The sequence below is a fragment of the Mytilus californianus genome, unplaced genomic scaffold, assembly GCF_021869535.1.
Source record: "Mytilus californianus isolate M0D057914Y unplaced genomic scaffold, xbMytCali1.0.p SCAF_3, whole genome shotgun sequence".
NCBI lineage: Eukaryota > Metazoa > Mollusca > Bivalvia > Mytilida > Mytilidae > Mytilus > Mytilus californianus.
In genome coordinates this window covers 62051180-62064136 of record NW_026262679.1, presented here as the reverse complement: position 1 = coordinate 62064136, position 12957 = coordinate 62051180, and the positions used below count along the sequence as shown (strand labels likewise).

Below are 12957 nucleotides of genomic sequence, written 5' to 3'. Positions count from 1 at the left end.
ATGATTTAAATATTCTTACACTTGATTTGGCAAGAGCTCTTCGTCTTTCTAGTTTCTCTTCTAGTAACATACGTTGTCTTGAAATCTCTTCATCATAAGTCTTCTCCAACTTTTCTTGTGTTTTCCTGTGTTCTTCCAACATCCAATTCATTTTCTGTTGATCTAGCAAACCTATTTCTCCTGCTTCTGTCAACATTTCCTGTTGTAGTTCCTTCAGACCAACCCTCTTTCTTGCTCCAAATTCCTAAAAATATTACAAACAATATGTAATAAAAGTGGAAGCTGTTCGTGGCTTTTCCCTATCGGAAAAATCTATTTTGATCTTGTCTTTACTATTATTCATATAATTACAAGACTTAATTGATACCTGAATTGTTCTTTCAATACTTCAAAATAGAAAAAAAAAACACTATCCTACATGATACAAGTAATATAAAGACCTTTTTTCTATGATTTTAAAATATCTATATATATCAGATTTTTTCCAAAATTATGTTTAATTAAAACATTTTTGCAAAAGTCATATACAATATTAAATTATGCACAACTTAATTCTTTCCCACAATTCTCATTTTTTTTTTAAATTGAATAACTTGAGCTTAAAAATTAATCTTTTTGAAAAATTACTGCATTTGGAATAATTAATGATGATAAAATTTGTTTTACCCTTTAAACCAATTTAATGAAAATGATGTGCACCACACGGAACTTTAAGGAAAGTCCAGTGCAATACATGAACAAAAGGTAAAAAAAAACACTGTGAAGTACAAACAACAAAAAACCCAGTAAAATCCAATTTTGCATAGGAATTGGTTAAAAATCCTTTGTGCACAAAGTGCACAGTGTTTTCCTTAAATATTCTATGCATTACAAATGATGGATGGATAAACATATAAATCATAATCAAATAATAATTCCAAGTTTAAATAGTACCTCGGTATATATACTTTTGAGGCAACATTATAAAATTAAATATAATAAACATTTTTGTACTACACTTTTACTATATGGTAAATCTGTTACTTCAGCATGCATTGTCATTTATCTATTGCAAGATAAATGCAAAACACTAAACAAATACTGTCACAGCCAAGCAAGGAATACATTTTTCAGGCCAACACATATAGATTATAGATATATATATATGTCTCTTCAAATTCTGTACAAACTTCCTAACTATCTATTTGATACAAGGATTTGTTCTCCTGATAAATTTCTAAAATGATAAAGTTAGTAAAACAATACTATAAGCTTCCATTAACAGTTTAAATTTTTACATTACTATCTCTTTATATTTTTAATGTCTACACTGGCACTACATGCACAAGACAATGGAGGAAAACAAGCATTCTAACTTTACCATATTCTTTACAACCATAAAAAGAAAAAAATGTTATTTTATCAGAATAGTCACATTATAACCATGAAATGACCAAACCCATTGAATTGTAAAAAACATTATTCTTAATTCTTTCAAGGTATAGCCTTTTGTGATACTAATTTTGTTTCAATTTCTAAGTTCTCAGAATCTGTATGTTATCATATGTAAAAAGATCTCTTTCTTTGTACCATTAACTTGGTTTTATAAGAAATAAAGAATCTTACAGTTATGAAACAGAAACTCATTGTAAAATTCCAATGCCATTTTCGCAAAGGAGTTCTTTTGCCAAATTTCGTTGTGGTGTAGCACCACTAAGAATCGAAACGGGGAGATTTGAAAAATTACTTTTAGAGGATCGAGTCTGTGATAATTGTAAGGATATTTTAGAAGATGAAGCCCATGTTATTTTATCGTGTCCTTTATATGACGATTTTAGAAAGAAATCATTTGATGAAGCAATACATTTTAATAGTGATTTTATGTCTTTTGATGATAAACAGAAATTAGTGTTTTTATTTACAGATATTAATATGATTGGTAGCTGTGCCAAAGCCTGTTATCTTATTTTAGATAGACGTAGAAATATTTTATACTGTAAATAATGTTCTCATAAATATGTTTTATAATAGACAAATTTTCTATAATGTTTTTGATGTTATAGCCTCTTATAATTCTGTACAGAATGGCTCTCTTTTTATATCTATATATTTTTACAATAAATGTAATGTTGTATTATATATTATTGAGAGATGAGACTTTAATAAAATATTGAATTGAACTGAATTGAATACAATAAGTAGAAATTACTAATTAAAGGAAAATTATGCAAATATTATCACCTAATAGGGCACTTGCATTGCTCACCTGGCATCTTTGTGCTTTAAATTGATTAGTGTTGGTTTAGCGTCCATGTAATTTTGTTGTGTTTTAATCTTACTACAGCATTTTAATTTTTTACTGCTAATTGAAAGTTTTTGACATGTCAAAAACCAATGAATTTTAACTACAAGTAATTTTGGTCATCTTTGATTTGTCTGGGTTCCTGGCTTTTATTTAAATCTAACTATGGGTTCATGGCTTTTATCTTAACTTATTTATAGGTTCATGGCTTTTATTTAAATGTAACTATGGGTTCATGGCTTTTATTTTAATGTATCTATAGGTTTATGGCTTTTATTTTAATGTATTTGTAGGTTCATGGCTTTTATTTCAATGTATCTATAGGTTCATGGATTTTATTTCAATGTATCTATGGGTTTATGACTTTTATTTCAATGTATCTATGGGTTCATGGCTTTTATTTTAATGTATATATAAATATTTTATCAATATTTGGTCTAAAAAGATTCAGTCATAATCACAAAATAGATCAAAATAAATTCTCAGTAAGTGTCCATGGGTGGATAAGATAGCCCCTGTCTGCATAAATATTAAAATAGATATACTGAAACATATATTTTCAAACAAACAAAAAACTATTTCCTATCTATTCACTGTTAAAGATACGATACATTGTGATTTTGGCCATTAAATCCCATTAACACAATTAAGCTAGAAATAGGGGCCATATTTTGGCCTTATAGAATATATTCCTTTTAACACCCAACTCAAATATTTTGACCTATGATAAGTACCTGCTTAGGGGCGTTTCAAAATTACTCAGACAACACAAATTCTACAAAATTCTAGGTAACAATCCTAAATGTATATCTACATCAGATTGTCATTAATTTTTGGTTGATTTTTTATCATGAAATTCGTGGCAACAATGATCTTTAAATTCAAATCAATACTTTTGGTGCTATATATATTTCTAAAATAGGGATATTGGTTGTTAGTTCAATGAGTATGTACAATGAAGTAAATAACTGTCACAGGTAAACAGGTTTTAAAAAAATAAATCATTTACGTCACACCTCAACCCAAAATAATATGCTTGAATGTTGTTTTCAAAATTTTTAATTTACCTTTCTAAGATTTTCAGTTTCTTCATCTTGTTCTAATTTAAGCTTATATGTCTCTTCTGTCTGTTCAGACTGGTGTTGTTTGTCCATCATCTTTAACAACTGGTTTCTTTCCTAAATAATAACATACAGTGAAACTACAACTGTTCTTCAGAATATATCTTAAAATTTTTAGGTCTTTTCCATCATCTAACTGAATACTACAAACAAGAATGATGACTGTTGTCTTTATACTTTTAATCTAATGGCAAATATTTTATGCTTATTCGGGATGACTACAAACAAGATTATTTTAGTTTTTATTGTTATTTTAGCAGAATACTACTATACAAAAGTTGAAGAGTTGAATGACTTTGGCTTCCATTCCATATAAAAACTCCTTTTTTAGCAGTTGTTTAACATGTGCAAATCATAAAATACCTATAAAAGAGATGTCTAGTTTTACTGTACTGTACCTTGTCTCCTAGATCATGCATCTCACTAACAATCTTTTTCCTCTCATCTTTCTGTTTCTGCAGCAAATGAGACATTCTTGCCTAAAATATAGTTATGGCATATTATGCAAGAAGATATTTTATGTATAATATACAATCACCATGTTTAAGTATTAAGCACCATCTTTAATTGTAGAAATTTTGAACATTTTAGGGAGAAAAATTATATAGGTTTATTGAAATATTTAGATTGTCTCCCCTTTATTTATGTAGAAAACTAAATATTTAGATTTAAAGTGTCTTGCCACTGTACCTTGAGCAAGCAACAATCAATCATTCAGTCTTAGCACTATGATTACTAGAAAATGATCAAAGAAAAAAAAACATTTTGGCTTTCATGTTTACAAATTTTAAAAGCATCATACATAAGCAATATCTTCAATGATTTCCCTTATAATTTTTTCTGTATTCTCCTGTTGCTTTTCAATTCAATTCATTCAAAGTGCTCAAAAATTGAACAGATGTTTGCAGTCTTAAACATTAAACAGACCACATAACTCAATACCAATACCATCTGGCCTAACTTACCTTATTTTTGGCACCAAGCTTCTTGTACAATTTCTTGACCTCACGTTTATATTCATCATCTAAGTTCTTGTCTAGGTTTGTTCTCTTCTTTTTAAAGTTATTTACAACTTGTTGTTGATTGGCTGATGATAAATCTTTATTCTGATGAAGTCCATTGAGTAGCAGTACAGTGGCCTGAATTGTAGCATCATTTCTCTCTGTCTCAATATCTGTGTCCACTTTAATTGAAGAAACAATATCCAAACTGAAATATAAAAAATTGTCATGGAAAAAATAATTTGCATTCCTGTCTTCACAGCACCATTCATGTATTTCTTTCCATATTAGACTTACTGATGAATAAGAAACAAATATGTTAACATCAGTATTAAAGTCAAAGAGAATTGCTTATTCTAATGCTAGATGATGTCCTCATCTTCTTATAAGGTGTTAGAACTCAGCTTAAAGCTAGTCATCTTTCACCCACTATAAAATGATGTAAAGCAAAACAAGCAATGTTCTTTATATATATATAAAGTCACAGTACCCAAATTGCACCTAGTACCCATTGCAAGAACAGCAGTAAAGAATTTGTTTTTCTATAATTTGACACTATGCACATCTTTCAACATAGCTAAACATATTTAAATATACACCAAACGGTCACATTATATAGCAACAGACTATGTATAGTAAGAATGGACTATTGTCAAATTGTTAAAAAAATGTGGATAAATATAACAAAACATATGTTATTCCACTTTTACGGATGTGAAGTTCAGAAGGTATACAATTTAGGTGCTTTCCATTACATAATCTTGGTTTGTAGGAGTAAGGTTCAAACCAATTTTTCTATGATTCAGTATGGATTCAAAATTAAATGCGTAGAACTATAAAGTAAACAAAGATACATCTACAAAATAAATGCAGAATCGAAACTTTTGCCTGTTTCTTAAATAAATGACGGTGAAAAACTGGCAAAATAGGTGCAATTTGGGTATCCTCATGTTAGCTATTTAGCTGATGGTCTTCTAGCGTACATCTTTACGATTGACAGCAATACAAGCAAATAGATAGAACAGCTGAACATACATTCAACACTAAACAAAAAGATTACCCATCAATTTCTCTGTATCTTTTTAGTCTGTCTTTCATAGATAAAATTCCAACAATACTATCATCTGGAGCTGTTGAGCTGTCAAATATAAAACAGTGAAGTTTAAAAAAAGTTAAAATATGAACATGACCTTGTACTTGTGATAAGGCCATATACACAGAAATGGCAGATCATGATTTTGAGTAAAATTGATAAGAGATAATTTCTTTGATAAGTTATAAATAAAAAAAACAATGGTTACAGGTAAAAACAATATCTTAAAATTCATTACTAACATTTAAAATTTGGACGAAAAATTGGGTGCAGTTTTGAATCTCTTAAGTTGAGAACCAATGTGCATAACTATATAGCAAATACAATATGCATTTTAATACTAGTTCTCAATTATGTGTTATTTATTAAAAGGTCGATACTTTTTGATACTGGCCAAAATAAATCATTTCAAATTTTTAATTGAAGTATTATTCACAAACTCTTTTATAATTCCTTTAGAATGTAATAAAAAAATTGTATGATTCTCAAGATGAAATGTTTGGAAGTCAAAATGGCCCAAACAAAACAGTCCAAATTGTCTAAGTTCAGTCTTAGGAAAAGGAGTTGCAACCTTAAGTTTTTGTAAAGTATACCCTAAAATTTGCCTTAAAAAAGTTTCATTATTAAAAATCATGTTAGGGCCAAACCATTTGTCAATAAGTTTATGGATTTAAATACTTTTTTTCACATCTTAATGAATGTATATATAACATTGAGAACTTAAAATACCTATAATCAAGAATTGTGTTCCCAGTCTTCATAACGTCAGCAGGATTTAAAATAATATTTTTCCCTTTCTCCATCATTACTTGATCCTAAAATAAAAAAAGGGTTTGTGAAATAATGGGTATAAGGATGTTTCACCAATATTCTATGTATGCATTTTACTTAACATTATAATGTATATAAAAATTAAAATTTCTTGGAAGACATAATTGTATTGTATCATTTTTATACAAATTCTGTAAAAACATAATTTTCTGTTTTTTCAACATTTGAAGTAAATGCAAAATTACGTAAAAATATATGGACAATAAGATTTCAACCATCTGCAGAATGACTAACAGACTCCATAAAATAGCGACAGTGTTGTCTTCTTGAATGAAATGTGAACTCCATCTATAACTCACCACAATACACTTATGAACCAACAATCAACCCAATACGTACCAGCAATAAAGAAAAAATGGTTTAGACAAGAATAATTTCCCTGCAGTTTTTCAAGTCCAAGGGTTATAATTTTACGGAAAGAAGGTCATCTAACATGAAATATAGTCTGTAACTAACCTCTATTCCAACTACAGATTTTCTTCTTCTTGTTATGAAGATGACATACAACACAGCAAACAAAGCGACTAATATAATTCCAAGGAGAGCAGCCATGAAGAAGGCTAATGCTGTAAATCCATGTTGGTAAAACAACTGTAACAGAAATCAAAATACATATACAGTAAAAATATGTACAGTTCATTTTCTTAATTTTACTTTTACAGCATGTAGTGTCTGTATATTACAAAAAAATCAATATCTATCTACCTAAAAGTGAGTTTTGCAATATTTTTCCATTGGGATCCTTAATAATCACATGAAATAATCTTGTAATGAGGGGCGTAAAGGTGGGGGGGGGGTGTATCTGCATGGAAAAACGCGAAATAAAATTGCACTTTCACGATGAACGAACAATTAAAATTTCTTGCACGTTGACCTTTTTACCAATTTCATGAAACACGGTGAATAACAAACCTTTTTCACGGCTGCACGTGAAATAAAAATGGCAAAGCACAAAAATAACCCTTTACCACCCTCTGTAATGATTCACCAATTTCTCTGTTAGAGAAGGAATTAACAAGTCATCCCTTAACCGCTTTCATAACACGGTAAGCCTCCTTTTCAATTACATCATATGCTCATTACGAGTTAAATCTGGAGGTCAGAGAGAATTAATTCTACCATTGAAATTTGTCCACAAATCTAGAGGCAGTTATTGAAACTCATGTATACCAAATGATTACAAGATTTGCTACAAGTAGAAACTGAACAAAAATAAACACAAAGCAAATTACTTACATAAACAGCATTTTCTTGAGTTAGTTAACATATTTTTAATAAAAAAAACATAGTCACATTTATGTAAACATCAACTACATCTTGTATATAAACAGTTATTGCGAACCCAATGATACTTTTTCACAGATTCACCTGCAAGTTACCTGTCGATTTAAACTTTTGTAAGTTCTTTTGTCCCATCTAATAAATACAATAGCTATTGTTCTCTGTGTTGTTTAATTGATGGGACCTTTAAATTTCTTTCAAGAGAAATCTATCACTCACTGATTAATTAACCTGAACAAAAAATTGAACTGTCAATAATGAAAATACATGTACATGTACATGTACAAATACTAAATAAGGACTCAAAAAACTGCATGTGGTGTTGTATTTATTCAATATTAATAATTCATTTTTAATAGCTCAATATAAACACTGATTCAAAAATTAAAAGTTGATTTCATTTTTGAACCTATTTTATTATATTTTCCCTATTAAAATTTGCTTTTTTTTGTGTGTTTGACAAATAAAAACTTGAAAATTATTGTGTTTAAATTAAGGTCTTGATAAATGTATTCTATAACTGAACAACAACAAAAACATACAAATTCAATGGAACAATACTAAAAAATTTGTCAGAAATAAACTTTTTATAATTAAATCAGTGTTTATATTGAACAGACTGAAAATATATTATTGATATTGATTAAATACAATATTGCATGCAGTTTATGCGAGTTTATACAACTATTTCCCCCAAAAAAGAAGATAATATTTTGGTCAGGTAAATTATTCAATGAGTGATAGATTTCTCCTAGAAAAAATTTAAAGGTCCCAGTGAAAAAAACTACACAGAGAACAATAGCTATTGTATTTATTCAATAGGACAAGAGAATAGACAAAAGTTTAAATAACCTGGTAAAGAGCAGACGACTCTGTGGAAAACTTTCATTTGGTTCGCAATAGTTCTAAAAGTATATCTTAATCAATGGGTTTTTAAGAAATTCTGCATACAATAATGCAACCAGAAATTAAAATGTGTTTCGAGTTCCAGCGTGTTACTAATTAACTTGATACCAGCACTTATTGCAATAATAAAAACATTGCAAAAATGACTGAATTTACAGTAATACTTACATTTGCTATTTCATTATCTTCCCTCACTACACAAACAGATATTTGCAATGGTCCAACAGTCTGATATGTTCCACCTCCCTGTTCAACAGATTAACAATATTTTGCAAAGAATGTAATGTAGTGCCAAATAAAATATCAAATAATCAACTTTCATTACTATCAACTTTCAGGCAGCAGGTTTTGTTTTTGTTTGTTTTGTTTGTTTTTGTTGTTTGTTAGTTGTTTGTGGGTTTTTTTATTAAGTGCACAGAATTGTATACCTGATGAACACAAGTTAGTACTTTCAGAGAAATTGAAAAGAAAGGAAATATGCTATAAAAATAAAAACTGACAAAGGCAAAGAAGAAGGTATGAAAAGAAACATTCTTTGACCCTTGAAATTACAATAATAAACTCCTATAATTTCAAATAGGTTACTTTTATTGATAAATGAATAGGATGATAGATGATATAGTAATATCTAGTCACTTTAGTACAGAATTATCATTTGTGACCACACTGTCATGTCTTAACTTGTAATACTTGTCATACTTAACCAAAAAATTATAAATTAACTGATAGTTTTCAGTAAAATAAAAAAAAAAAGACCAACAGTCTTACCCAAATAGATATTTGACTCACAATAACACATTAACATTTTAGTCTAGAAACGTTGTTGCAAAATATCTTTTTGGGTAATAGCTTCTTTTAATAAATAAAATTTTAGTAAAAAGAAAGATTTCAAAAATAGAGTTGGCATTGAAAAGGTATGAAGTATTTGTAACTAGGTATATAAATGTTAATCAAACTACCGGTACAATGAAAAAAGGCCATTTTAATTGTCAGTTTCTAAATTTTTCATCAACTTCAAATTTTAAGGCCTATAGAAAATACATAAGACCAAATTCAAATATATTATCAGTGATATCTTTCAGAATACTATCTTGAGATCATCTGAAGGTTTTTACTAGATATACTTATAATACTTTGCAATATTCAAATCTAATGGTCTAAAAAAAGATGCCTTACCATACCTTCCCCTTTCAAAAGCAGAAACAACTTTTCCTATTTATTCATGAATATGAATATTGAATGTATGGCCTTACTGTACATGAAACTATTAACACTCTTCATTTTTTTCAAGGAATTGTTTAACAGTTCATGAAATGATACATTGGAGTGAAAATGTATTAATATATTCTTAACCTTATTATTGCTTGATTTCGTTTAATAAAAAGAGTAAATGCACTTACATCTTTAGCATCAAAGTAAAGATTGCTGTAATAATAGGTAATACCATCCCCTAATTCTGTCCCGTCATCTCCATATGGTCGAGCAATGAAGGTCAAAGAAGAACTCGTACTGGCTTTAAAATACAATGTCAAATAAATGAAAAACATTATAAGTTTATAACATGTAAACATATTAAAGGAAAGCAATAAGAACTGTTTAATCAGAATCTTTTGAGTTGAGGCAGAAATTTTGCTTTGCAACAGGCAACCTACTAACCCCTAAAAATGTTATTGTAAGGGTTTTTCAACATACAGTGACTGTGTGGCACCTTCTTTACGCAAGGCATAAGATTTACATTTCCCAATACAAAGAGACAAATTTCACCAAGCATGGGTTCTACTGCAGAATTAGAGTCGTCAAGGTGACAATTATTTTTTAGACCAATGACCCTTTTGAGTTTCTTAACATACATAAAATAGACAATGACTAAAGAGATCATACATGAAATAGACATGTTAATACAATGTAACAGGAAAACAAAAAAACATGTTTGGTTACTATATATATTCAATTTGACGATTCCATCTACCACACAGTAAAAAAATATCACAAGGGTAAAAGGGTATTTAATCTTCATAAGGTAAGTTACCTATGAAATTATAATAATTTGAACCTAGAAAGCATGATCAAAATTATTTCTACTTCCAAAAGGAGATGAAAATTGAACCAGTCAAAGGCCTGATTAGATTTTCTAATGAGCCATTAAGAAAATGCACTTATGAAGCATGTTAGTCAGATGGATCTTCACACTTTAATTAAAAAAAAAGTTTAAAATGGTCTTTCCAAGTTCCTAAAAGGGTAAACAAACAGAAACTTTCTATGCAAATATACCATAAAAACAATTGATAATTATTAAAAAAAAAACACAACTGAACCTGGCAGAATTTTTCTTGGAACACTCTAGATTAGCCTTGAACTTGGTAAAAGTCCAGTTTTCCAAATTCCATATTAACTGTGTTCTGCCCTTTCAGCCTACAAATTTATTTATTATTTACCTGCTAAGTTTCCCACATTATAAACAAATTCTCTCTCTCCATTAGTACTTGTAATATTATGATTAGTTCCTCCACGTGTCATTGTACCATAATCTGCCTTTAATCCATCAGTTAAATCTTCTTCAATGTACACATTATTAATAGCCTCTAAAGAATCATTGTTTGATAGCCACAATTGTATTTCTAACATCTGTGTTTGAGTAGTTGAAATAGTGTCATCATTCATCTGAAATTATAAAACATATAAAGTATATCAGTATATTCTTCAATTCTTTATTGATCAATACTCCCCTATGATGCAAACGGCAGAGTTAATTTTATTTTGATTAATAATATATTTAAAATAAATACCCCATTAAATGGGAGGATATCTCTGTAAACATTGATTAAATAAGAGGATATCTCTGTATACACTGATCAAATCAGAGGATATTTCTGTATACATTGACTAAATGGGAGGATATCTCTGTAAACATTGATTAAATAAGAACTTGAACCACAATTCCAAATTACCCAAAGCAACGCAACTCAAGTAAAAAACGTAGGGCATGATGACCTTGAGTACCAAAAACTGTTAAGATACAACTGGAATGAAGTAGTACAATGTACATCAAGAAATAAAACTATAAGACAAATATTTATTCATGAATGCATGAAATATAGCTCATTGTGATTCAATAGTTTCATTAACATATCTTACTATATATGCAATTGAGACATTTCAGTATAGGTAATATATCACGACAGGTTTTTAGAATTTTACTTAAACAAAAACGTCTTAATCAAGGTCGATGGACATACAGACAGAAGGGTATACTGTAAACCAACTTATTTTCGGGGATACTTTATTTCGCGTTTAGCCATTACTAGCCCATTTTCGCGGCGATTTAATTTCGCAATTTTCAAATTTGTTTGATGTAGTTAAATAAGGAAAGATCCAAGTTTTATATATATGTGACGATTTATATTTGCGTTATTTTTCTACTCGCGAAAGTCGCGTAAATAAATCCAGTTTGTGTGGTAAAAAGTGTTGTCTTGTTGCATATACATATACAGTCAAACCTATATATAAAGGTCACTCTTTGGACTAGAAAAAACTTGACCTTATAAGACAGGTGACCTTTGGATTCAGGTTCAAAATATATAGCTATTACTACAGTGGGACAAAAACAGGATGATCCAACAAGAGAGGTTTTCTCATAAAAGAGGTGACCTTTATAGTAGTTTGACTGTACAATTGATTGGTTTTCTGTTACAGCAAAATACAAACCTCAATGACTTTTTCAAAGACAATTGTTGACCCAGGGTAAGTACCAGACGAGTCATTAAGTCCAATGATCTCCATAATATGGCCATTGGAGGTAATTAAGGAAGGATACCTCACATAATCATTTGTATTTATATAGGCAGGATCCAATGCTTCTGGGTTGACATAATAGGTGTCCTGTAAAAAAGTAAATACATGTATACCAATCTATTTGATAGCTGTAGCTAGGGAATTTTTTTTAGAAATTTCTTTTATTTTATAACATTTTATTAAAATTTTAGCTGTTATTTGAATTATTGAGACACGTCAGATTCATCCTAATAAAATATGTGATTCTGTCATATATGTAGGTGCAGTGTTCTCCCCAGATATTTCATTTAGCATCCTGGTAAACAGGGGAAATTGAAATACCATCTTGTTTCTAAAAAATATAGCATCACATCCATAACATAACCTATAAGAAAACCACTTCAGATAGCATCACATTTAAGATTATAGCATCACATTACCATGATGCTAAAAGGCCCTGGGGAGAACACTGTAGGTGTCATACTTTTAACCTTTTAAAGCAGGAATATACATGTATATATACATCATGTCATGATCATGAAGATTTTTTGACAAGTGAGTGCAGTGAAATTGAAAAAAAAAAATTGTGAAAAGTGGCTGGTGCATGTATAAAACAAAAATATGTGTTTATACACAATGTTCTGAAAATTTATTATATTTATTTTAGATTTT

General features: G+C 29.2%; 1 protein-coding gene across 2 annotated transcripts in view; it reads right to left on the bottom strand.

Annotated features, from left to right (window-relative positions):
- Positions 1 to 12957, bottom strand: part of LOC127734966 (limbin-like) — a 47175-nt gene that overhangs the window by 30687 nt on the left and 3531 nt on the right. For both annotated transcript variants that reach the window (XM_052245018.1, XM_052245019.1), the window contains exons 3-13: positions 12220 to 12393; positions 10950 to 11175; positions 9915 to 10027; positions 8683 to 8760; positions 6784 to 6918; positions 6226 to 6311; positions 5464 to 5541; positions 4368 to 4611; positions 3801 to 3881; positions 3349 to 3459; positions 20 to 244 (exon numbers count right to left, since the gene is read on the bottom strand). In XM_052245018.1, the coding sequence (XP_052100978.1) occupies positions 20 to 244; positions 3349 to 3459; positions 3801 to 3881; positions 4368 to 4611; positions 5464 to 5541; positions 6226 to 6311; positions 6784 to 6918; positions 8683 to 8760; positions 9915 to 10027; positions 10950 to 11175; positions 12220 to 12393 (1551 nt within the window). The remainder of the gene's footprint in view (positions 1 to 19; positions 245 to 3348; positions 3460 to 3800; positions 3882 to 4367; positions 4612 to 5463; positions 5542 to 6225; positions 6312 to 6783; positions 6919 to 8682; positions 8761 to 9914; positions 10028 to 10949; positions 11176 to 12219; positions 12394 to 12957) is intronic.